Source organism: Ruditapes philippinarum, unplaced genomic scaffold (genome assembly GCF_026571515.1).
Source record: "Ruditapes philippinarum isolate M1 unplaced genomic scaffold, ASM2657151v2 ctg1047_1_1_1_1, whole genome shotgun sequence".
Lineage (NCBI taxonomy): Eukaryota > Metazoa > Mollusca > Bivalvia > Venerida > Veneridae > Ruditapes > Ruditapes philippinarum.
Window position 1 is genome coordinate 269,828 of NW_026859122.1, and position 27,059 is coordinate 296,886.

General features: G+C 31.9%; 2 protein-coding genes and 1 long non-coding RNA gene across 6 annotated transcripts; all 3 read right to left on the reverse strand.

The window, feature by feature from the left end:
* Positions 1-2,316: 2,316 nt before the first annotated feature.
* On the reverse strand, positions 2,317-19,458 carry LOC132755328 (uncharacterized). 4 transcript variants are annotated; one of them, XM_060746188.1, is made up of 5 exons: positions 19,265-19,451; positions 18,361-18,509; positions 15,898-16,040; positions 4,333-4,466; positions 2,317-2,793 (listed from the first exon to the last, which is right to left on the reverse strand). In XM_060746188.1, exons 1-5 carry the CDS (start codon positions 19,326-19,328, stop codon positions 2,405-2,407), a joined length of 879 nt encoding a protein of 292 aa, XP_060602171.1. In that variant the 5' UTR covers positions 19,329-19,451; the 3' UTR covers positions 2,317-2,404. The 4 variants fall into 4 exon arrangements, with proteins under 4 accessions (XP_060602171.1, XP_060602170.1, XP_060602169.1 ...); XM_060746187.1 differs by lacking the exons at positions 15,898-16,040; positions 18,361-18,509 and adding exons at positions 4,833-4,975; positions 5,743-5,891 and having other exon boundaries at positions 19,265-19,447; XM_060746186.1 differs by lacking the exons at positions 15,898-16,040; positions 18,361-18,509; positions 19,265-19,451 and adding exons at positions 4,833-4,975; positions 5,743-5,891; positions 7,121-7,281.
* On the reverse strand, positions 9,849-11,512 carry LOC132755342 (uncharacterized). The gene is made up of 3 exons (XR_009629189.1): positions 11,137-11,512; positions 10,761-10,837; positions 9,849-10,547 (listed from the first exon to the last, which is right to left on the reverse strand). It is a non-coding gene; the product is annotated as an uncharacterized LOC132755342 (long non-coding RNA).
* Positions 19,459-21,131: 1,673 nt separating the features above from the next.
* LOC132755330 (neo-calmodulin-like) lies at positions 21,132-25,999 on the reverse strand. Its single transcript, XM_060746190.1, has 6 exons — positions 25,872-25,999; positions 25,566-25,593; positions 25,096-25,239; positions 24,768-24,862; positions 24,125-24,272; positions 21,132-22,733 (listed from the first exon to the last, which is right to left on the reverse strand). The coding sequence occupies exons 1-6, from the start codon at positions 25,872-25,874 to the stop codon at positions 22,705-22,707; spliced, it is 447 nt and encodes a 148-aa protein (XP_060602173.1). The 5' UTR covers positions 25,875-25,999; the 3' UTR covers positions 21,132-22,704.
* Between the last annotated feature and the right edge of the window lie 1,060 nt (positions 26,000-27,059).

Sequence of the window (27,059 nt, forward strand, 5' to 3'; positions counted from 1 at the left end):
TTCAAAATAAATGTCTTTTATTAAAAACCTAGCTTTCCCATGATTATAAATCTATACAATTTCACGAATAAATCATCTTATCAATCCCGGTCCAAATATTCACCCTCCAAATTTAAATTTACTTAACGTATTAATCCTGACTTCCTCAGATAATGAAATAAAACCAGAAAATTTACTTTAATCCACGATAATGTCATTATTCTATCTGCTGGAAAGTAAAAACGAGCTCTTTTCCTGTTTTAGAAAAATTCTTATTATCGTCCCAAGTTCAGCGCAGTGTTTGTTTTGCTAGATTAAATGCATCACTTTTTAATATTTGCCTTTTTAAAAAAAAACCCTTAAAATTACTTCAAAGCTTGGGAAAAACTACCCTTGCTTTAAAATTTTTCCCCTGGGTTAAGCACTAATCACAAAGTTATCAAAATTTTGATAAAATTTATTCATTTTTGGGTTTTTAAGTTTTTTTAAAAGCCGATAGCATTTTATACCGGGAAAAACAAATCATCGTTCTGAATATAATAATAATTAGTCGTTTTCATCAAAAACCTTGGCAAAATTTAACTTTTAAATAAAAAAGTTAAAAATGTTCATGAAAAATTTTGCAAAAATTTACCCCGGGTGGGAAACGTTTAAAACAAACGGCATTAGAAATTTTAATTGGACGAAAAAAAGTTTTTTTTTTATGTTTAGTATACCCCGGATAAATTCGAGAAAATCAAATATTATTAATTTTTGCATTATGAATTATTGTAAAAAATGAAAAAGGTAACCGACAGAATCACTCGTTATAGTTAGGGCCCCGATTAAATAATAATTAATTAAAAATTTGTATTACATGCTATCTTAATTTAAGGCAATTTTAAATTTTATCTCATTGATCAATAGTTCATTATGTAATATGCATAGTATCTTTTATGACGTATGTTTTGCTCAAGTTATATAAATATATTTCGGTACACGTTTTTCTTTCTTTCTTGTAATCAATGTCAAGGTTGCCGATTCTGTACAGATGTGAGAATAGGTCCGGTGTAATGTACATGTACACCTTAACGCATGAAATATCCCCGAAGCTACCGTATGCCCAAATACCTAAAAACTTTGTACAATAAACATGGTAAATTTCTTTTTTTGTATTATTTTAAATTAATATGTTCTTTACTATTATGATTTTGCAAGATGGAAGTTCTGGATTAATTTTCGATATATTTTAAATTTATTACACTAATGTGACGTGATAATTGTTTTATTTATCTATTTGCATGGCAATGTTTTGTATAAAATGTCTCTTCTCTTCTGTTAAATCAGCGAGTCTCAAACCACCCAAAAGTCCGGCAAAGTTCAGTTTGTATTTCTTTGTAGCGACGTGCCATTCAGTTATTGGATGGTTGTACTAGGGGTAGTGAACGAGTCCGGTTTCTAAAATAAACCTAGGAATTTATCTCATAGTCATAACACTGCCATGGCGACTTTGAATTCGGCGTTATACAGATCTTTCATAAGGGCCTCTCACCCTCTTAAGATGTACTTAACAGCTACCGGAATAATACAGTCTCTCTGAAAGGTAATTAAACACTTTATTTACCCACCTTCAATTCTTTATATTTCTTCTACTTTTACTTACTTTCTCAAATTCTAAAGTGACATTGATTACTAAATAAACATAGAGGGGGACAAAGCTCGGTAAATAATGGAGCGCGAACGCTATTGATGATCTATAAAGTCAGGTAACTGTGACCATCCTTATATACACCTTCTTAATTAGTACATTAAATAATAATTACATTGTTAACATTTTATTTTTGTATAATTATACGTTATACGTACAATGAATACATTTAATCGACAGTATTTCACAATAGAGACACTGTTTGGTATCGTAATTTCAGTCGATACATAATGTACTTTTTATATTGAATGTAACGTTTTAGTTTTGGTAAGGAAGCGATGTAACAAAATCGTTTTTCAATTTTACTGAAAGATCGATTGTATTTCAGTGAAAGTGTTTTGTTGTTTGTAAATAAGAAACGTATACAAAGTAAAAAAGTAGAGAAAGTAAAGAAAGCAGAGAAGTATTGTGTCATAACACAACATGCATTTATGGCTGTGATTATGTGTTTTTTTTCGTCTCAATGGATATTAATTTATAAGTGAAAAGTCTGTACTGTCGAATTGATGATCATATAAAGGTCTGATCATTTTTCAAACTGCAGATGTAACACTGCGGTGAAATATTGACATACATTCTTTATTTATAAATAGAAATTCATATTTAATAATGACCTTTAAATTGCATTGTGTAACATTCGAAAACAAGTATCATGCATAACTGTGTTTTATTCAATAACTCCAGTATTCTCATAAAATATTAGTTTATTTAACAGTTGATGTTTCGTCAATAATAGACTTATACAACAGTTGTACTTGTATCAGATGCCTTGTTATCTGTAGGTGATTTCGTTGACGTTGGAGATGCTTCATCAGAAGACATGATTTCCAGGATTGTTGGAGTTTGTTCATTTGTAGTTTGATTTGTAGTCGCCGAAGTAACGTTTGATGTATCATCACCGATAGGAGATATCGTAGGGAGTGGACCAATTGTAGATTCGGTAAAGGTATTAGATTCTGCAGTGACTATATTATCGGAAGGTATTTCGGCACTTGTAGTAGCAGATGACTGTGTGGTTGAATTTTCCACGATCTCTATTGTAGGCCCGGGAGGATGTGTTGTTTCTGCAGGCCCCAAAGTCGTACTTCCGTTGGCATTCTCTTGCTGCTCCAGTAATTGTAGTAAAACTGTAAAACAATCAGACATATTGTTAAAGACGACGGATACTTCACGAACCTGCACGTTTGTCAATGTATTCCAATTAAAAACTATAGGAATATTTAAGTTATATTTTTAGCATCACTGATTTTGCTTTTGACCTCAACCGACGTCAGTCAAAACCAGTATGTTCCTACCAAATATTATATGAACTATATCAGTCAATGAATGAATGCTGTATAAACAAAAGTGTAAAAAATCTATATCTTTAGCATCGATGAACTTGACTTTTACGCAAAATAACCCCAAAATCCACCCAAAGAGAACTTTCTACCAAACACGACAACTGGAATTTTACATACATGTATTATCATTGGTAAAAGCTAAACTTAACTTAAAACTTAACTTAAAAATACATACATATTTTCTACAAATAATGGATTTATCTGCCATCTTATCACGACGAATGGTGGCAGTGTTTCTGCATTTAATATTGCTGACATACAAAGCCTCTATCGGAGCACGTTCTACTTATATTTATACATTTGCACAATGGCACTACATCAGTCATAATGAGCTTTTTTCAGTTACATAGTCACTATAAAAGTTATATATCGACTTTTCTATAATTACTGGTAGACAACAGTCCGTGTAGTGTATCATATGAGTCAGCAAACTCATCACAGTGATTACCTCCCTTGGCAGAACTTCAAAGACGTCACATGATGATGAAAGTCACATGACGTAACGTCGAAATTCAAATGTAAATATCGACCGTTACATAGAAAATCTAACGTCATTTTTCTATTTCTGTTTTATTTTTAACTTTTAGTGCCTACGTTCGATATAGTTTATCAAAAAAATATCAAAAGTATACAAAATACCGAAAAATAAATTCAAAAGCTAAAAAATATAAAATATCAAAATATTGTCTCGGTAGAAAATATTCTCATAATTTTTAAAATTATTTCTAAATATTCATATTATTTATTTATTTATTCATAAACATTGTTAAATAAATGAGAAAAGAAAACTTATCTGATAGATGAAAGCAGTAGATCTAGATAAAACAATTTTTGAAACAAATATAGTATATCAGAAATTCTGATATATCGGGACCTTGGTGGCAGTCTGACAGAGATCTACGCCAAAGAATTAAGGGGAGATCACTGTGTGGAGATTGATGAGCCAGTAGCAAGCGCATGCGACCTTTCAAATATCAGCTTTACCGCTTGAAAGGCACATTATGCCTCAAAATGATTTTTTCCATCTTTAAAAAGACAAACTTTACTTTATAACGTGTAGATAATGGTTTTAGAGTATGATAGATTTTACTTATCACCTGAGGAAAATAGCACTGATTGTGAAATTGTCACAAAAAGTATCAAAATGTAAACAAAGAGATATTTTAGCTTCCATGTAAAATACTCAAACACTTTAGCTGTACTACTGTACCAAGAAGTTAACGAAGCAAACGATAAATCAGGTAATTACTTTTTTTTTTTGAAAAGTAAAAAAATGCATTTCTGAGGCATAATGGGCCTTTAAGGAATTGGTTTAGGACTTACCTGTTGTGTTAAGAACCCACTGGAAAGTTAGATCATTTGAATAAACGGAAGTTTGTGATATATGTCTCATTTTCGTGACTATCGTCGAACCATTTAGTATTTCCTTCAAATCCGTTGGTACAGGAATGTTATTCCTGAAGATAACAACACATTTTCACATATAAAGGTCAGTTGTCCCTTGCAATGTCAATAATATCCACGAACCTGCACGTTTATCAATGTATTCCAATGCAAAGTATACTCAGTATGGGAATATTTTAAGTTATGCTTTTAGCATCACCGATCTTGTCAAAATGTCTTGACCTGAATCAAAGCCAGTCAAAATAACTGGTTACAAAATGGTAGTTGAAAATGTACAGATTCTATATACATCCAAATTAATTCTACTCAATGATATAGAAATTCATATTTCATGAACTACTTTTTGATTCAGATTAAATTTGACCTATAGATGAAAACGACAAAAGGAAGACATAGATAACCTGTATTTTTTACCGTACCCTAAAAGAAAATTTGAGACAATAACAGCTAACACATCATTGGTTGGTATGTCATGACATTGAACGCTGAAGGGACCAGCAAAGTTCCCAAGCATCAGGATACCAAATCTTCTAGTCAGGAACAGGATAGTTAAATGCTTTCCCTGTAAATATAAAACACTTCGTTAATTGAAATATAGCCTAGCAGATAATTTTAACCTTATATATATAAAGCTCGTATAATCCATGCCAAGTATTCATTTTTCTCGAATGTGAACACGTGTACAATTAATTCGTCATGTTTTCAATAATTATCAATGAATTTACATGTAATTATATTGATTTTAACATTTCACCAGATTATACGTTATTGACAAAAATGGCCAGTTCGTGTAAACATACTAATCTCGTTTGTTAAAACCTATGTCCAACAGTATATTCTTGCATATGATGTAAATAGTTTTATACTTAAATTTCTATTTGCAAAATATCAAAACTATTTTTTTGAGGTTTTGAACAATTGCGATGGAAATGATACATCAATTCGTTTCGTCAACAAATAAATTGTAATCGAGTACATGTTCTATAGCATTTTTCTTTCTTTAGAGGTTGAAACTGATGGTCTACACAAAGTTCGTTGATATCAAATTACATGTAAATAATTGAGCCGCTCCATGACAAAACCAACGTAATACGTTTGCAACCAGCATGGATTCAGACCAGCATGCGCATTCGCACAGTCTGATCAGGATCCATGCTCTTCGCTTACAAACCCTATAACAAGTAGGCTGCGGATGCGCAGGCTGGTCTGCCATGCTGGTCGCAAACGAAAACGCATTGCCTTCGTTTTGTCATGGCGCGGCTCATATTTGTCTAGCGAAGGCATGAGGTAGGAAGGAGTATTTATTACATTTTCTAAATAAGGACTTACTACAGTGCAGTTTCTCAAAAGAACGTGTGAATAATCTTCGGTAAAGTCTCCACGGCAATCAGCGTTGTCATTTCCCTTTCTCAGGTCAAAAGTTTTAAACTTCGTCTTGTCGGGGTTTGTTATGTCTATTGACCCATGGAAATCGCACTCTGTGAATAAAAACACATTTGAAATTATATACATGTGTATCTGACATATTAATGGACATTCGACAAAGTTGGCAAACCCGCTTCATTACGATTTTACAGAACAAAGCATTTTAATTTTATTAAATAAAATTTTTATTTTCATCTTTTTGGAAACATGTATAATTATCAGGACATCAAAAATAAAAATCTTTTGAGAAATTAAAATTAAATATCTTTTGAAACATGCTGGGCCCTTTATCTGAGAAATGAGCTAATATGACACACAACATTTATCACGTGTCATATAAGGTCATACACCCAATTTTCACGCATAGGGCATTTACAAAGTGGACCTGAAGTGATAGTCTGGGTACCTTGGCCTGGTTGCTGAAAATAACGAAGCAATGGTTTGGTTGCTTTAGGCGCCGAGCCAATTTCCTGTTGTTTTAAGTATAGAGCCAAATGGTCTGGTTGCTTTGGGCGACAAACCAATTATTACTTTACACGACGACAAATACATACAAAGGGATCCGGCACAAAACATATAGAAACAAATATTTTATATAGTCTCTATATAAAATATTTGTCCCAATATCTTTTGTCAAATTGCTTGTGTAAGTTAATTAGACTATATATGAACACACCCATGTGTGTCAGACCCCTTTGGATGCATCCGCTTTGTCAGCCATGTTTGTTTTCACTTAGTCTGTCCAACGTGAAAGTAGGCCAAAATTCATATAATTACAAAGCTCACATTGTTATATGATAAGCCATTTGCATGTACACTTCCAGTTCTATGTATAAAGGACTATTTTTAACAAAAAATGATAACAATAAGAAAATTTACCTTGAATGTGCTAAATTTCAAAAGACCAAGTACAATCTGTTGTAAAGTTTTATGCACATTTCATGAATGGCAAAATCCAGTTTAAAGTCAGTTTTAGTGCAGACAAATGCTTTCTTTTGCAGAAAACACAAAAAAACTTGCAAAACTATAATCGTAGGAAAGTTGTTTATCTGACCTTGAAAAAAATGGCCTCCATGCCATGTGTCAGAAAAGTAGTACCATGAAAATAAACATTATTTACCTATTGCTTGTTTACATGACATACACTTTGGCCTACTTTCACTTTGGACATGTTGGAAACAAACATGGCCACCGTAAGAAACATACGACAGATAGATACGACAAATACATATGACACATGTAAACATTATAAATTAGAAATATAAATGGTATATGTACATACCGTAGTCTAGCTGCATAGTTCCATGTATCATCACAACAAATATTACAAGAATATTTATGTTCATTTTGTTCACTTAAGGTTTACACCGTCGTTAAAATATTTACGTATTTTTGTTCTCGGCTTCGATGCTACCTATTCGACTTCGAGTCTCTTTGTTAAAACTTTAGCAAGCAAAAAACGTTTGCACGAAATTCACGGGTATAACGGTTTTGATATTAATAATATAAAGCAAGAGCGGGAAACTTGTTCAACTACAATCTGTCACGTCTGCAAACATTTTTATTGGGACTATACGTCTTAATATCATGCGATATAACAAAAAAGCAGTTTAAATTTTAATACATTGTATGTTTTAACTTTTTCCAGTTATAATAGAATATGATAAAGTAATAAAACCTTAGAAATCACATTTTCCAGACTGTGAGCTCATTATTTTAACTAAAAGTTCTGAATGATAAAATTTGGGTACTTTTATATAAGAAATATTCACTTGTATTTCAGGAAATTTTAAGAATGAATACAAAGTAAATGACAGTAAATACAAAAAATGCTATCATTATAGCTTAACCTTTTTACCCCTTGAGCATATGCGATAAATGGCCGTTTTCATTGAAAACCATCCTGTAACTAGTTTAAACTGCTATGACACTATGTGAAATGCTTCAATACTGATGAAACTTGGTACAAATGTTGACTAGACCATAGCCTCTGTAACAGCATGCTCAATGGTAAATTTCCTGTTACCATGGCAACGGGGGACGTCTCAAAATTGCAAAAAAAATCATTATTTTGCATTGTTTTTTTTTCCATCAAAACTGATTTCAAAGTGTTGCAACTTGAGAAATAGAGTAAAAGGCTTTTCAGCGCATGTAACTAGTTACCCTAAGATCGACCCGGGGCCATGTTTAGCCTTTCACATGTTTAAAATTTTCTTGGCGATTAGGGGGACTACCACTCCCTTCAACCCCCCCCCCCCTCAAACAGAAGGGGGCACATCCCCCTTCTGGCTACCCCCTGATGTAACATTTGGTTGAGGGTGGCGCCGAAAAAATGGTTACTTTTTGAACAACATTTATCAAACGAAAACGTGTTTGGGACCTTAATAGGGTAATTTTTCACTGTTTGAGGCCTCAAAAAGGGAGGCAAAAAACCTTCAAAACACGCTTATATGAGGGAAAAGGTTAAATTTGAACTGTTTTGTTTATTTAACTTTTGAAGTTATCTTACAACTCTTCTTTATCAATTAATGATTTGATGTTAACATTTCTCTCCCTTTAACAAAGTCCCCTATAATATAAAAAAAATAAACTGCTGTTACAAAGACAGTCTTAAAAGGCGGCAATATTTCAGATGGTCACAATTTTATGTTGCTATTTTTGTTTTGTCTTAAAACCTTTCCGGACTTAAATCGGCCTTTTATAAACACAAAGTTTTTTTCAATGAGCCATTTTCTAGGTAATTGCCAATATACTCATGTAATTTCGGTCTCGATATACACCTAGCTAATGAGCGCAAGCGTACGAAAAATTACAAAAAAATGTTTGATTAAATATACAGATTTACTGTGTCTTCGATATATAAGTGGTGTTATATAATTAACGGAACATCCTCCGCAATAAATACAATTTATTTCGAGATAAGTAAGTCGAAATTTCGAGTTAGTAACTCGAAATTTCGAGTTAAAAAAAATAACACCTGGCACTAATGCTCTTCCGTAGAAAATAGCCGTAAATATTTTATTTCTTTACCTATTCTTTGGGATATGTACCAGTCTACGGGGGAAAATATAAGCTTTCCATATCGGATCTTCTTCTGTTTATAAGCCGTTTTATCAAACATTTAACTTGGAAGTTGCTTTATTAGAGCGGGCATCAGCTGCAAGCTATTTCGTTTTCTGGCGTAATTTAGTCTACGCCATAATAAATAGGTCAGGTTTACATCAACCGGGAGTGCGGAGGGCAAAACTCTACCTAAATATGTTCGTATTTTTATTATGAATGACATAAATCTTACATTTTTGTGAATTGTCAATTCTGGCACCAGTTCCAAGTCGAAAAATAAAACTTCAGTTTAAAACAGAATTTAGAATCCGTTACAAATGTGAAAAACATGCTTACCGTTCTCTTTCTACAATTTTGTTTTTTATTGTTGATCTTTCACAGAGAGATTGTGAAAAAAACTGATTGTTCCTTAATGCAATAACACTTACTTGTATCGCAAAAGCGCGCGTCAAATCACATAGATTTAGTCCTGTCGAAAAACAACATTTTAATTTCGTTTTGAAGATGTTTAAAGTATGCTCATCTTATCCTTTGTAGTAAAATGTGTTTTATTCTGTTTCACAATGGCGACATTGCCCAGCAAACACAAGACGTCATACTGACGTCAGATTTAAGTCAGATTCTGACGTCGGATGACGGTCGGAAAAACGGTTGGATTTGAAAGTTTTTTTGACGTAATAATCTGACGTCAGGTAGACGTCAGAATCTAACCATTATTTAACCTTTTTCTGACCAAAATCTGACCATTATCTTACCATTTTCCGACCTCAATCTGACCATTTTCCGACCTCAATCTGACCATTTTCCGACCTAAATCTAACCAGTTTCTAACCATTTTCCGACCTCAATCTGACCATTTTCCGACCTAAATATTAACCCTTTTCTGCCCTAAATCTGATTATTTTCTGACCTTCATCTTATCATTCTCCTAATCTTTTTTGTTTCACCACGTCATAAATATTTTCTGGCTAATCCTGATTTGATCGAATTTAATGTAACTCATTCTATTAAGTAACTTTCCCTCAAATGAAATGTATAACAGAAAACTAAAAGCAAAAATATGTTTCATGCTTTTTTAATTTAAAATAAAAGTTGCAATTTTAAGCTGATACATACAATTTTAGTAAATTCTGCAAGGTTAAATAATTTTCATAAATTAAACAAAATAAAACATAAAATAAGTTAATTACAAAACAAAAAGTATTACAAAAACAATGACATAAATGAAACTAAGAAAACATGTACAAATATTAAAGAACAAAACAATGTATGCACATTTCTATCAAAGTTTGCCTTATCAAATAAAATAATGAAAATATTATAATTTTAAGAAAAGTTAAAAGATTCTGATAATAATGTTTCAAGCAATTTATGACAGATTTTCAGTACTTTAACTATATTTCTACAGCATTTCTAAAACATTTAGTGCCATTTTGCATATTTTGACCTCCTTTGATAATTGTCAGTAATGTATAAATTGCTGCCTTTTAGTTACTTCACAAAGTTATACTTTTAGATATCCATGAGAATTAGCACGAATTTTGAGGTGTGATGCTTTAAGATATGACCTTCTTTCAGCACCCCTCATCTGTCCGGAGGATATGTAGCGTTTGTAGCGCCCAATAGCGTGTGTGACATCATTTTCACTGAAAAAAAAAGAAATTTTTGAAACATGTAAAAATAACAAGCAAAAATGTTTTCATGGTTATCTTAACTTAATGAACAATTTTGCCAACTTTTTATAAGAGAGCTTTAACAAAAATTAAAAGTAAACATAAATACTGAACATTTAAAAAGCCGCTTTTAAACTCCAGTATAGTATGGATTAAAGTATGTAATAGAATTTACAAAAATCTTACTTTCATATGTTTCTTTTTACATATTCACGTGTTTCCGTCCCTCCGACCTTTGAGAGCATGTCCAACACTTTAACTACCTGAAAAGAAAATTATATTCTAACTTATGTATATATTCTACGTTTGAAATAGAACAGTTACGCAAGTCTTAAATATTTCACAGTTTTGAATTAAAAATTTAATGCCGAAATGTCTGGAACCAAAACGTATTGGGTTATTTGTCAATTTGAAAAAGATTTGTTATTAGACATTATCGCGAATTTGTGTGACATTTTACTTCAGCTGTTCAAATAATGATAATTAAATTTAAGAGTGCTTGCAATCATGCAATTATTTATCAAATACAAAGTAGAAATAAATCTAAATAAATTGAACTGACCTTTTTGTTCAAGAAAATCTATAATATTCACTAATCAATGCATCCCGATTCCTGACCGACAGCCAAAACGTAACGCCTACGAATTTGAATTTCCATCCACGTGACTTTAGATTCGAATTATAGGTTAATTATGTTTTCTTTCCCTTTTCTGTCACTATGATTAAATGTTAAAGCACTATTAAAAACTCGTAATTTTGATACATATAATGTACCACAAATGATAATATTACAACGTTAAATGATTGGAACTTGTAAACAGATCTGTGGCTATAAATAGATTTCATAACAATAACACATGTAACTTGCCTATATACAGCGCCACCTATATGTTTTATTAGGTTGCAGCGCCGCGATCTTGGTCTGTATTTATATAAGAACACGTCATTCGTAATCCAAATAACATATGAAAAAAAATTTAAATGATTACAACAGCGAATAAGGATTATTTTTTTTTCCTACCGTCAGGACATCGACCAGAACCTGACGTTAGTACGACGTCAAAAAGAAACGTCTATTAGACATCGGTATTTTAACGTCAGATTTACGTCGTATTTTGGTCGCCGACGTCGTGACCAAAATCTAACATTAATCCGACGTTATTTTAACGTCATGTGTTTGCTGGGTGGTAAGAAATATGTGTGCTCTCAGTGAGAGAAAGAGTTAAAATAAAAAAAAAACAATTATGTATGCTACGGAAAGGCTTTTTCTTTAACGCGAGTGTTGTAAAGCTTAAGGTATTTTTTTCAGTCTATTTTTTGTCAAACACTGATACTCGTTAATGTGACAAATAGGTTCTTCTGTCCTCAAAAGAGAAACTTTTAAAAGGTATATATTTTTTTTCTGGAATTGCCGTATTATAAATTTCTATAAACTTTGATAAACGAAATCACAATTTGAAGTACTATGCACATGTATCGGTATTAAAATCATATATCTAATTGTCACGCGCATTAACATGACGTTGACATTTTATGCTTATTAAACTATAAGCACTTTCATCATCAGTCAGATTTTGTTCTTTGTGTGGAACGATTTTAAATATCATTACATATAACTTGGGACTTTGCCGTGTAAACCTGATAGTATTGTTACTTAGTCAAGTAACTGTGACTATCCTTATATACACCTTCTTAATTAGTACATTTATTAATAATTACAATGTTAACATTTTATTTTTGTGTACAATTTAATCGACAATATTTCACAATAGAGACACTTTTTGGTATCGTAATTTCAGTCGATACATAATGTACTTTTTATTATGAATGTAACGTTTTTATTTTGGTAAGGAAGCGAAGTAACAAGACGGTTTTCAATTTTACTGAAAGATTGATTTTATTTCAGTGAAAGTGTTTTGTTGTTTGTAGATAAGAAACGTATACAAAATAAAAAGTAGAGAAAGTAAAGAAAACAGAGAAGTATTTTGTCATAACATACCTTGCATTTAAAGCTTTAATTATGTGTTTTTCGTCGCTATGGATATAGATCATGAGCCGCATCACGACAAAACCAATATAATGGCTTTGCGACCACGCATCCGTGCAGTCTGATCAGGAGCCATGCTGTTAGCTTACCAACTTACTTACTATTACAAGCAGAGAAACTGATAGCGAACATCATGGATCCTTATAAGACTGCGCGGATGCGCAGGCTGGTCTGGATCCATGCTGGTCGCAAAAGCACTATGTTTGTTTTGTCGTGACGCGGCTCATATTTATATATGATCATATAAAGATTTGGTCATTTTTCAACCTGCAGATGTAACAGTGCGTGAAATATTGACATATATTTTTTATTTATAAATAATATTTCATACTTAATAATGACCTATAAATTGCAGTGTGTAACATTCGATAACAAGTATCATGTATAACTTTGTTTTATTCAATAACTCCAATATTCTCATTAAATATTAGATTATTTAACAGTTGATGATTCGTCAATAAAAGAAAGTTATACGACAGTTGTACTTGTATCAGATGCCTTGTTATCTGTAGGTGATTTCGTTGACGTTGAAACAATTGGAGATGCTTCGTCAGAAGACATTATTTCAAGGATTGTTGGAGTTTGTTCATTTGTAGTTGAATTTGTAGTCGCCGAAGTAACGTTTGATGTATCATCACCGGTAGGAGATATCGCACTTCCGTCTCCATTATCTTGCTGCTCAAGCAATTGTACTAAAACTGTAAAACAACCAGTCATAAAGTTTAAGGCGAGTTAAAATCACTGATTTTGCTTTTGATCTCATCCCAAATCAGTCAAAACCGGTATGTTCCTACCAAATATTATATGAACTATATTGGTCAATAAAGCAAAAGTGTAAAAATCTATCTTATGCATCATCATGACTTTTATGCAAAATAACCCCAAACTCCACCCAAAGAGAACTTTCTACCAAACATGACAACTGGAATTCTTCATAAATGTTTGTCATTGGTAATAGCTATATACCCTAATGGGCACTATAAGGAACTAAAAAAATGACATCATAGTCAGATATATACCTTTAAGTACACGTGTGTGCAAAATTTAAACAAAGTTTACTGTACGGAAATCAAGTTATGGCCACTTATCTGAACTCAAGCTAGGATGTTTTGAGAAATGAGGAACCTTTAAATAATCTGCAATAACATTCTCATAAAAAATGTTTTCCCATTAATTTTTGGTAAAAACAAAAAGTATCATTCAGCTAACAATCCACATTAGCAAAATTATGGTTTTTACTTAAAATTTATGAAATCTGTATAAAATGATACACTTCCCCAACCATTTTTTACCACGACGTGTCTGACCATTTTCCTACTTAGGAAGCCTAATTTAAAAATCTTTAAAATTTACCCGAATGAGTGCCTGTTTTCAAAGTTTTCCTAAATTTTTAAAGAAGTATATTAGTTGATCTTGTAAAATATGAAATACTTTTACCGTCTAGTTTTGACTTTATTACACTTTGAAAATATCAGGTACCATATTTATAACAAGAATTAGCATAATTTAGCCAATAAATACCTATATGAATTAAACAATCAAAATTTAACACTTTTTTCATTCCAAATGGGACATGAGAGATACATAAATAACGTTAAAAGAAAAAAGAAAGAAAAAATATTGACCCTTTTGGGGATTGAACCCACGGCCCTCATTTTCAATTTCTAGCCTATTTGAATACTCTTCAAAGCGGAGGTAATGCATTAGGATGGTAATACTTAATACATATTTTCAACCAATAATGGAATTTTCTGCCATCTTATCATGCCGACAGATGGCAGTGTATCTGCATTTAACATTGCTTACATGCATAGTCTCTGTCGGAGACATTCTATTTATATTTACATGTATATATATTTGCACAATTTCACATTTGACAATTTTTATATAAACATTGAGTAACACACTAACGCCGAGGTAAAAAGATGGGCACGGAGTTTTCAATTTCTTTTTGATCTCATACATTTTTTTGTAATGCTATAGTTTATCAATGTTCATTTACTTTATTGAAGTATGAAAAACAAATTATATTTTTCAACCATTTTTTTTAAAATAATCACAGTTTATTAAATGATTTAAGGCGTATATACATGAAGCCATCATCATTATTTTCTTTGACAGTACACATTTCTTTCATACACCGTACACTTTCTTTAAAAAAGAATTAAAAACGAACTTGATTGTTTTTCTTCTGATATATATACTTTAACAATATGTATAATGAACATACCTATTACATAAAAGACCCATTCAAATAAAAATAAACACCCCTCTAACATATAGAATAAGAATGAATATATCAGTCATAAGGAATTTTTGTCAGTTGCGTTGTCACTAATAACGTCTGAGCCAGTAGAGCCAATGACCTTTGAAATATCACCTTTACTGTCTGTAAGGCACATTATATCTCAGAAAAAAAATTTATTTTCCCTTCTTTAAAAAGACAAACTTTATAACGTGTAGAAAATAAAATGGTTTAAGAGCATGTTAGATACTTATCACCTAAGAAAAATACCGCGGACTGTGAAATTATTTATCCAAAAAAGTATATTATGTAAACAAAGAGATATTTTAGCTTCCATACAAAATACTCACACACTATAGCTGTACTACTTGCCATGAAGCTAACGAAGCAAACGATAAATCAGGTAATTGCCTTTTTGGAAAAGTAATTGGTTTTGGACTTACCTGTTGTGTTAAGAACCCACTGGAAAGTTAAATCATTTGAATAAACGGAAGTTTGTGATATATGTCTCATTTTCGTGACTATCGTCGAACCATTTAGTATTTGAATGTTATCCCTGAAGAAAGCAATATAATAGATCACAAGTTGATGATACACCAACACATGTTTGCATAAAAAGGTCAATAATTATTTCCCTTGCAAAGTTAATTATATCTTAACTGATATATTTAATACAAAATGGTAGTTGAAAGTGTACAAACAAAATTTAAATGCATCTGTATTTACTATACTCGAAGATACAGAAATCATATAATGATTCAAGATCACAGGGGGTCCACACAGTGTTTGGATGGTATATACTGCTTGATAGTGACCTTAAAATGAGTTTTTAGTCATAACCTTATAATATGTATATAAGTCTATATTTATATACATATTATAAGGTTATGACTAAAATCTCATTTTAAAGTCACTATCAAGCAGTATATACCATCCAAACACTGTGTGGGCCCCCTGTGATTTAGATTAAATTTGACTTATAGATGACAACGACAAAAGGTACACCTATATAAACTGCATTTTTACCGTACCCTGTAAGATAATTTGAGACAATAACAGCTAACACATCATTGGTTGGTATGTCATGACATTGAACGGTGAAGGGACCAGCAAAATTCCCAAGCATTAGGATACCAACTCTTCTAGTCAGGAAGAGGATAGTTAAATGCTTTCCCTGTAAATATAAAAACAACACTGCATTTAATTGAAATATTATACCTCATATGCATACGGTCTTCTATATTCAATGTGACGTCACCCGGTCCATAAACCGCATACAGACCGGGGGCGGTCCATAATTCTTACAAGTAAAATGGTTTCCTGCGGGGATCATTTTTAATGATATAAAGATATTTCATTTAACTATTTTCAACATTGTTTGGGGGATAAATAAACGTTTGTATCAGGAATATAGTTGACAATAATCGATCAATATAGAAGAAGGTCTTTGGAAACAGGTGACCGTTGATGACCGGAGAAGGTTGAACATAAAACAATTATTTCTTTTTAAGAAAATGATTAAATAGGCCTACCATTTTATGAATATTTCCGAGCAAAAAGAAATAAATAAAGTAAACACATAAGTTTACGCAGAAAATATCTCTATTTATTATGGCAGATGCCACAACGAATATTTTAATTTTGTAGATTTTCAGTATAAACAATTTATTGTTTTTAACATTTTGAGATACATATTAAAGAAACATTGATAATTTTCAAACTCATCATTCAAGTTTTTTCACCTTAAACGGTAACATAATTATAGAAAATTAAAAATATCACGTAATAGTTTTTTTGTTTTTAATTCTTATTCCCTAGGTAAATCCGTAACATACCGGCAAACGGTATTTAGCCAGGTGTTGGAAAAGGTCATTTAACCAATCATGTACGGTTTACAGATCACATGCTCCTCCATGTACCGAAAACAGGTTACGTGCTCCTCCATGCCTCAAACGTTAAACGCGTACCAATACCCTGCGGTCTCCAGACCGCAGGGAATGAAGACCTTTTAAACGTAGCTTTCACGACGTGCGAATTTCACGACGACACAAACAGACGATAACTGTCAAAATGGCTAGGCGATTTGTCTCTTTATCATAGACATAAATGTATTACATGTTGATCAAAAGTCATGATTTTTGTTTAATTTTTAAAATTTTATACTGTTTGTGAAATTCTTAAAGTTCGGGTTTTTTTTTTTGCCGAGTAACATTAAATTAATATTGAATTTGATTAACAAAAATAGAATTACAACTCCTAGATCATCGGTAATCGGTAATCGGAATATTATTTAAAAGAAGAGCATGATTTTTGCTGCATTGCTTGAAAATAATAAAACAAAATCCGTCTAGGGTTTGAGATTTTTCACACACTGAACAAGTAAAATTATTATTTGGATGCAAATAATAGTAAAAATGACAGCACAAAACAAGGGGATGAAAGGATTTATATTCTGTATAAGATAACAAATAAAACATGGCCTTTCGGGCAAAATGCAACTTTACGGACTAGTTGGTCATACTTCGGAAGGTATATGGCCCTTAGCTGCGCGTCGGGCCATATACCTTCCTCAGTCTGACCAACCAGTCCGTAAACTTGCATATTGCCCGAAAGGCCATGTTTTATTTCTTAAATATAGCCTAGCAGATAATCTTAAGCATAATCCAAGTCTGTATTCATTTTTCCTCGAATGTGAACACGTGTAAATTAATCCGTCATGTTTTCAATAATTATCAATGAATTAACATGTAATTATATTCACAAGATTATACGTTATTGACAAAAATGGTCAGTTCGTGTAACATACTAATCTCGTTTGTTAAAACCTGTGTCCAACAGTATATTCTTGCATATGATGTAAATAGTTTTATACTTCAATTTCTATTTGCAAAATATCAAAACTATTTTTGGGGTTTTGAACAATCGTGATGGAAATGATACATCAATTTGTTTCGTCAACAAATAAATTGTAATCGAGTACATGTTTTATAGCATTTTATTTTTTCTTTAGAGGTTGAAACTGATGGTCTACACAAAGTTCGTTGATATCAAACTACATGTAAATAATTGAGCCGCGTCATGACAAAACCCACGTAATGCGTTTGCGACCAGCATGGATCCAGACCAGCCTGCGCATCCGCACACTCTGATAGGATTCTTGCTGTTCGCTTACAATCCCTAAAACAAGTAGTGAAACTGATAGCGAACATCATGGATTCTGATCAGACTGCGCGGATGCGCAGGCTGGTCTGGATCCACGCTGGTCGCAAACCCATTATGTTGGTTTTGTCGTGACAAGGCTCATTTAAATGTTTATCAAATAAAACTTGGATATTTCCCAGGAGTATTGTGCGGATGCGCAGGCTGGTCTGGATCCATGCTGGTCGCAAACGCAAACGCATCACGTTCGTTTTGTCATTGCGCGGCTCATATTTGTCTGGTGAAGGCAGGAGGCAGGTGGGAGTATCTATTACATTTTCTAAATAAGGACTTACTACAGTGCAGTTTCTCAAAAGAACGTGTGAATAATCTTCGGTAAAGTCTCCACGGCAATCGGCGTTGTCATCTCCCTTTCTTAGGTCAAAAGTTTTAAATTTCGTCTTGTCGGGGTTTGTTATGTCTATTGACCCATGGAAATCGCACTCTGTGAATAAAAAAAAAACATATTTGCAATTGTATACATGTATATCTGAAATATTAATGGACATTCGACAAAGTTGGCAAACTCGTTTCATCACGTTTTTACAGAACAAAGCATCTTTATTATTTTTTTATCTTTTTGGAAACGTCATGTATATCAGGACAATAAAAAGCTTTAGAGAAAATAAAATTAAACAATTTTTGAGACATACCAGGTCTTTAATACTGTTTAATCTGAGAAATGAGCTAATATGACACACAACATTTATTATGTGTAATATAAGGTCATACACCCAATTTTCACGCTAAGACACATTTACAAAGTAGACCTGAAGTGATCTGGTGATAGTCTGGTTACCTTGGCCTGGTTGCTGAAAATAAAGAGACAATGGTTTGGTTGATTTAGGCGACGAGGCAATGGTTTGGTTGCTTTAGGCGACGAGTCAATGATTTGGTTGCTTTAGGCGACGAGCCAATAGTCTGGTTGCTTTAAAAGCGACAAGCAAATAGTTTGGTTGCTTTAGGCAACGAGCCAATGGCCTGTTGTTTTAAGTGAAGAGCCAAATGGTCTGGTTGCTTTGGGCGACAAACCAATTGTTTGGTTGATTAAAGCGGCTAACCAATGTCTGGTTACTTTAGACGACGACAACATACATACACAAAGATACATACATAATATACATCCGACAGATAAATACGACAGATACATATGAGAGATAAACATTATGAATTAGAAATATAAATGGTACATGTACATACCATAGTCTAGCTGCATAGATCTATGTATCATCACAGCAAACATTACAAGAATATTTATGTTCATTTTGTTCACTTTAGGTTTACACAGTCGTTAAAATATTTACGTAGTTTTTTCTTCGGCTTCGAGTCTATTTGTTAAAATTCTCCCAAGCGAAAATACGTTTACACGAAATTCACGGGTATAACGGTTTTGTATATTAATACTAACAATATAAAGCAAGAGCGGGAAACTTAGTCACGTCTGTAAAAATCTTTCGATATCATGCGATATAAAAAAAAGCATTTTTTAAATTTCAATAACATTTCAAAAGGTCCCGCATGATTGAACTTTTTCCTGTTTATAAATAATTAAGTCTGATAAAGAAAGTAATAAAACCCTTAGAAAATCGCATTTTCCCGACACACAATTAGCCCATTATCTTAAATGAAAACAAATGTTATTTTATAAAATTGGTGTACTTTAATATAAGAAATATTCCAGATATTTTTTCACTTATATTTCAGGAAAATTAAGAAATGAATACAAAGTAAAAGACAGTGAATGCCAAAAGAAATGCTCTTTCGTTACGAGTAAAATTAGAACTATTTGTAACTTTGTTCAACATTTGAAGTAATTTAACAACTCTTCTAAATCAATAAGTGATTCGATGTTAACATTTCTCTCCCTTTAACTAAGTCTTTTATAAAAAATGAAACATCCTATTCAACGGTATGTTCCGAAAATAATGCAATTTTACTTAAAAATTGAAATATCTAAATCATTCGTAGATATCTAGGCTACAATTATGGCGTTCAAATACATCTCCTTTGCATAATCTTTATAAAACCTCACAGTTATAAAGTCTACGCTCCGACATTGTCAAAATTCTCACCAAAGACCAGGAATAACGCACACAAAACCAATTTTGCAGGTTGTAATTCTTGGCAATAAAAGATGCTTTAGCGTTTATTGTAGTCGGATATGATTTTCATGTTTTGACCATGGCTATCAAATTTAACCCTTTTCATCACCTTTAGAAATGCGAGAAATTTTCCTTTAGAAGAAAAATAAAAAATAAGTATATATATATGTGAATTTCTTGACCTTTTGCAGTTTTTTGTCATTGTCCAGTTGAAGGTTTCAACGCTCAACATAAATTGTGTTATTACCAATGTGTTTCATCAAAATCAGGTGAACTAACGATAAACTTACGCCGGTCAGGTCCGAACTGCTGTTACACAGACAGTCCTGATCACAAAATTGCTCTATGATTAAGTAATTCCCCACTTTAGGTACACTTCTTGTCATTACTTTGAGATAATAATGGTGTCAAATCAGGGTTTTTAAGGGTTTTCACAGTCTATATAAATATAGGTCATACCATGAAATACAATATTGCATTTGAAACATAAAAATAACTTCATATAGTGTCCTGCTCTGCTCTACAAGTCAACAACATTAAAATACTATAAGACATCGTTGGACAACCATGGCGGAGTACTTGGCTGTCGTTTGGTAAAACATTTACATCACAAATAAACGTAAAACAACAATAACCATTATGAAATGAAATCTTTTTATTATTGTTTAAAATGACTAATGCATGATGAATATAATAAAGATGTGTGATGAAAATAATGTAGGCTAGCTATTGATACCATATAACTTGTATACGAATCAACTACTACAGTCACTAAATAACTACTGGTCTATGTGTAAATTATATTGGTCTATATCTACATAAAATTGGTCTAAATCAATGTAATATTGGTCTAAATCAATGTAATATTGGTCTAAATCAATGTAATATTGGTCTAAATTAACGTAAAACGTAATATTGGTCTAAATCAGTGTCATGTTAGTCTAAATCAACATAATATTGGTTTATATCAATGAAAAATTGGTCTAAATCAATATGATATTGGTCTAAATCAATATAATGTAGGTCTATATCAATGTCATGTCGGTCTATATCAATGTCATGTCGGTCTAAATCAATGTAATATTGGTCTAAATCAATTTAATATTGGTCTAAATCAATGTCATGTCGGTCTATATCAATGTAATATTGGTCTAAATCAATTTAATATTGGTCTAAATCAATGTCATGTCGGTGTATATCAATGTAATATTGGTCTAAATCAGTATGATATTGGCCTGCATCAATGAAGTATTGGTCTAAATCAATGTAAATTAGTATTGGTCTACATCAATGCAATATTGGTCTAAATCAATGTTATATTGGTCTATGTAAATATGCAATGAGTCTTCATCTACATAATTTTAAGTGAACTTCATCAACATAATATTGCTCAATGTAAACATAATATTGGTAAACATAAATAAAGATGAGGTATATATCATCAAAATATTGGTTTAAGACATCTTGTTATTACTACATTAACATAATTTATATCTGTTACAACAGTTGGATAATGGTACACTGGTCTATAATAAAAGATATATCTTAATGATACTAGGCTTGTCCTTCAAGAATGTTTTTACAAAATGAAACATAATGTAGAAGAGGAACACTGTTCTTTATGAATATTCTAGAACCATTTCTTGCAGAAGACGAAAACTGGACTGAATCTCTTCTTTTAGCCCGACAGATCCTGATTATGATGATGTATACAGTGATTGCTTTCGATAAATCACTGTATCTATACTGATGTATACAGTGATTGCTTTTGATAAATCACTGTATCTATAATGACGTATACAGTGAATGCTTTTGATAAATCACTGTATCTATAATGACGTATACAGTGATTGCTTTTGATAAATCACTGTATCTATAATGACGTATACAGTGATTGCTTTGATAAATCACTGTATCTATGATAATGTATACAGTGATAACTTTCGATAAATCACTGTATATCTATAATAATGTATACAGTGATTACTTTCGATAAATCACTGTATCTATAATGACGTATGCAGTGATTGCTTTTGATAAATCACTGTTTCTATAATGACGTATACAGTGATTGCTTTTGATAAATCACTATATCTATAATAATGTATACAGTGATTACTTTCGATATATCACTATATTTATAATGACGTATACAGTGATTACTTTCGGTAAGTCACTGTTTCTATGATGAAGTATACAGTGATTACTTTCGATAAATCACTGTATCTATGATGATGTATACAGTGATTGATTTCAGTAAATCACTTTATTTTTAATAATGTATTCACTGGTTCATTTCGATGAATAACTGTATGATTTGTTACTTTGAAGAATCACTGTATCTATGGTAATGTATGCAGATATCACTTTCGATGAATCACTGTATCTATGGTAATGTATGCAGATATCACTTTCGATGAATCACTGTATCTATGGTAATGTATGCAGATATCACTTTCGATGAATCACTGTATCTTTGATGATTTATTCCGGTTTGTTTGAATTGTCACAAATGTTAGTTGTGTATGATACTTTCGTTTACTTTTCAGCCAACATCTTTACAAACTCTGAAAAATGAAAGTTGCTCAATGATTTTAATTATATAAATTCTAGATACATGTACAAAACATAAATTAGAGGCTCCCAGTGACCCTAAACCGCTCACCTTGATCAAATGTTAGGCTTTTTTTCAATTAAGAAAAAAGTTATAAGATCGCATTAGGTTTGGGTTTTATGCATGTCCGCTAGGATATGATACATGCCAAATATTTTGTGCCCAGGGACTTCAGTCCTTTCACTTTTGTAGAATACTACAAGGTGATAGTACATGCTATATATCCTAATTGTGCTCATTGTAGTTTTCTATATGAAGTTTTCTATAAGAGAATTTAAATGTGACCCCGTGGCAGACCATTTTCGACTCCAGGGTCATGATTTACATATAACGTTTGTAGAAGCCCACTAAACAATGCTTATGCAATGCAAATATTAAAACCCATTGAAGATTTCAACAAATGATTTAAATGTGTTTTACTATAACAGTCTACATATATAAACTAAATGACTTGTAAGGTATATGACTGATTTTGAACCTAAGGTTTTGACTTATTTAACAATTGTAGAAAACCACAATGTGTCACTACAACCTAAATTTCTATGCGCAGGGCATTGTAGCTTTTGGGGAAAAAATAAAAGTGATTTTACTACATACTTATATTTAAACTAAGTGACCCAAGAGTTGGAGATTTTGACCGGTGTACATAATAGAGAAAAACAATCACCGAAGAAAGCCCAACACGGCAAAATTGAAATGTTTGATTGAGTCTGTTCATGGACATTAGTGGTATTCGCAATCACCGTCCACGACCCCTAACACCGTAAGATTATGAATTTTGAAACATCCGCAGATGTGCTTATACGGTTGTTATGATGGAACCTTCAATGTGTCAAGACGATGGTACGAGCCATATATCCATGCTCTAAGCATTATAGTTTCACACAAGATTACATAAATGAATTTTCCTAAATGTCTTTATAAAAAGTATGCCAATTTAAACCTTAGGAACATGATTTTATTATTTTTATTACGGGCCAAATTGTGATGTAACATGTCGAAATTGTTGTTTTATCACTAAGGTGCCACCTTGTTGGTTTCTTAACCGATTTGGCTTGAATTGAATAAGTAACTGTTTATTGTTAATTTCAGATTAAAAAACAAAAGCAAAACAGAAATGCCAAAACTAAGATGTCTACGCGCAGTACAGTTTTTAAGGAATCTTCAAATATTTCTCCTGAGATTTTTTTTTTCTTCAAAATTTTACTCTCAATTTAAAGCAACACATGAGCGTTAATTATTATATTTCTTTGAAATGCAAAGGTCCTTTGCCCATACGCAGATAATAAATAATTGAGAATCATTCAGCAACGGATGAACAAAAAGGGGTAAGTTTTAATTTACCTTCATATTCAATATGACCATCTCCGTCAAGATCAGCGTCCTCTATCATTTCGTCAACCTCGTCATCTGACATCTTATCTCCCTTTGTTGTCATTATATGACGGAGGTCGGACGACAGAATATAGCCGAGATTATCTGGGTCAAATACCTGTATGGTTCAGAACAAGTCGATATATTTGTAGATAATACTATGACGCTGATATTTACTTTTTTAATTATAAAACAAGCATGTGAAAAAAATCAATACTTTGAATGAAATATCAAGTTTTGCTTACAGAAGAATAATAGTCATTTAAAAGTCAATCACAAGTTATGTTGTCAATCTCTTTGTAGGCATTGGAATTAAAACTATAGTAGGATACTGATTATTCTGTTCAAATCACAAACATATAAAGCTACTCAGAGACTTTATCCCTTGAACCCTTGAACAATTTACAGCATTAATTGTCTTTGTTGCAAATAAAAATTCTGCGCTCACCGTGTTTTTTTTTGTCATGAAAATAAATTTCAATTTTAAACGAACAAAAATCATTTATGCTACTTTCTGACACGTCAGGTCCATTTTTGTACAAAGAAATGAAAGTTTGAATATTTTGAAAATATGTATTTTTATTTCAACGGTAAAACATTAATATAGAATTACCTTGAAAGCTTCTCTTATGTCATTTTCAGTTGCCTCTTCTGTGAATTTCTTTGACATCAATGTTACAAACTCCTCAAACTCAATGAGTCCATTTCCTAGAACGAATTCAAAAAAAACAATGTTGAATACAGATGGTTTTATGTTCTTTGAAATGACCAATTATTCTTATTAGTCTTGTAAATTTTGATATGAAGTATTAAAAGAAAACCCAAATGTATAACACATCTCGAGTGCACAGTGATGGTGATAAAAGTGACACAGTAAGTGTTTTGAATAAATCAATGAGCATTTGTATAATAAGATAAAGTCACGTGACATGTTAACTTACCATCTACGTCCACTTCTTTTATGATCTGTTCTAAGTCATGTTCTGTCGGGTTCTGCCCTAATGAACGAAGAACCGTCCCAAGTTCTTGTGTTGAAATCGTCCCATCATCGTCTTTGTCGAAAATCCGAAATGCTTGGCGCAATTCTAGAAGAAAAAAATATCATTTTTGAAAAGATATAAGAAAAGAAAAAAGAAAACCGCCAATACCCCACTAAGCTGAGACAATGACCCCAAATTGAAAGGGCTAAGAATACTACAAAAGTCGATTTTCAATTCATTTCAGTATTTTAAATAATCGTTGCATATATTTCTGTTTCATGTGCTCTAACTGCATGATCTATGTACTTTTGTATAAAACTTAATAAAACTTTACGTTTATATTTCTTTTCTTAGAAACACTTTGTATGTGGAAATATAATTATTTAACATAAAATATTTTTGTCAGTAGTGAAAAGAAAATCTAAAATTACCTTCCAACTGATCTGGTGTTAAATCTTCCTGTAAAATAAAACAGAAAATGTATACACTTATATACACTTTAATAAACTTTAATTCTTGGGTGAGTAATTGAACAGAAGGTCATCTTAAGGTGCATAATTTCTCCCTAGTCACTAGATGTACATGACAAATTTCCGTTCATTGCGAATGCGCAGAATGATCAGTTAGACTTACACTCTCGATAAAAATTATCAATTTTTCATATCTAATTTTATGAAAATAAATACATAGCTTATTTACTTTCTCTAGTGTTATAAATATAATAAAAATATTCTCACCATTTTGGGAAATACATGTGAAACGTTTATTCCACTTGCCGATTAATTCACAGGAGTTGGCTGAAACTATCAATATATCTGTGATCAATTCCGAAACTTGATATTCGCGGGTTGGTTTTATACTGTATATAATATTGGTGTATCATAAAATATCAATAACGCAGTAGTCCGTCAATTAAACAATACTCTTTATATTTATATACAGACGAACTAACGTTTCTTTTATCAGGAACGTTTAGCTATTGATCTAATAGGAATTTGTTAGAGTATCTTGATTTGAAACTTGCATTTGTATCGAATGGACTTCACGAGGCACGGGAGCACTTAGTGATGTTTCCATGAGAGTCAAATACAAATCCGTATACTTTTACAATGAATATTTTATTATGTAATCACTTGAAATAAACTATATATTCAACATGCCGTTACGTCATCAATGTCATTCCGGATCACATTGTATAAAATGCGTATTTTTAATGTGTCAGATTATATTTGAGCATGTGATACATGCATATAGCAAACTATTTTCAAGTATATTACAAATTAAGCTGTCTTTTACATAAAAAGTAGAGTCAATGAGGCAAACGACATATGCGACTTGCGATAAATTCGGTCATCTTGGATAATACTGATCTGAATATAATATAATAATATATACAATTTCATATAATCAGTTATATCTATTTTAAATCTTATATATTATTGTTCGTTAAAACAAAGTGCTAGGATTCTTTGAAAGGTTTTATCTTCATTCTTCCCGCTCTGGAATCAAATGCAAACAAACAATAGACATCCACCACCAAAAACACCTCCTCGCAGAATTAGTTTCTCATCTGGCAACCAAGGCATTTGGCACTGCATATTTGATCAAATTCGAATCGGGACAATTTGTGACGACAGATCGATTGTTTGCCGCTGAAAGGTGAGGAAATATATTAAACATATCAAATATCTAAACACTAACCAAGGTGTTCTAATATAGTTATATATTGACCTATTTCATTTGCTGTAATAATTTTGTTTGTATTGGTTAAATTGTTAGTTAAACCTGAAATTAAAAGACATCTGTCTATGTACAATTAAAAGTCTTCTAAATGTTTAGAAGAAGACAGTCAGTCTTTTCTTTTTGACATACAAAATGCACGACTAGCAAATTCTATATCTTTATTTTATTACCATCCGTGTCCG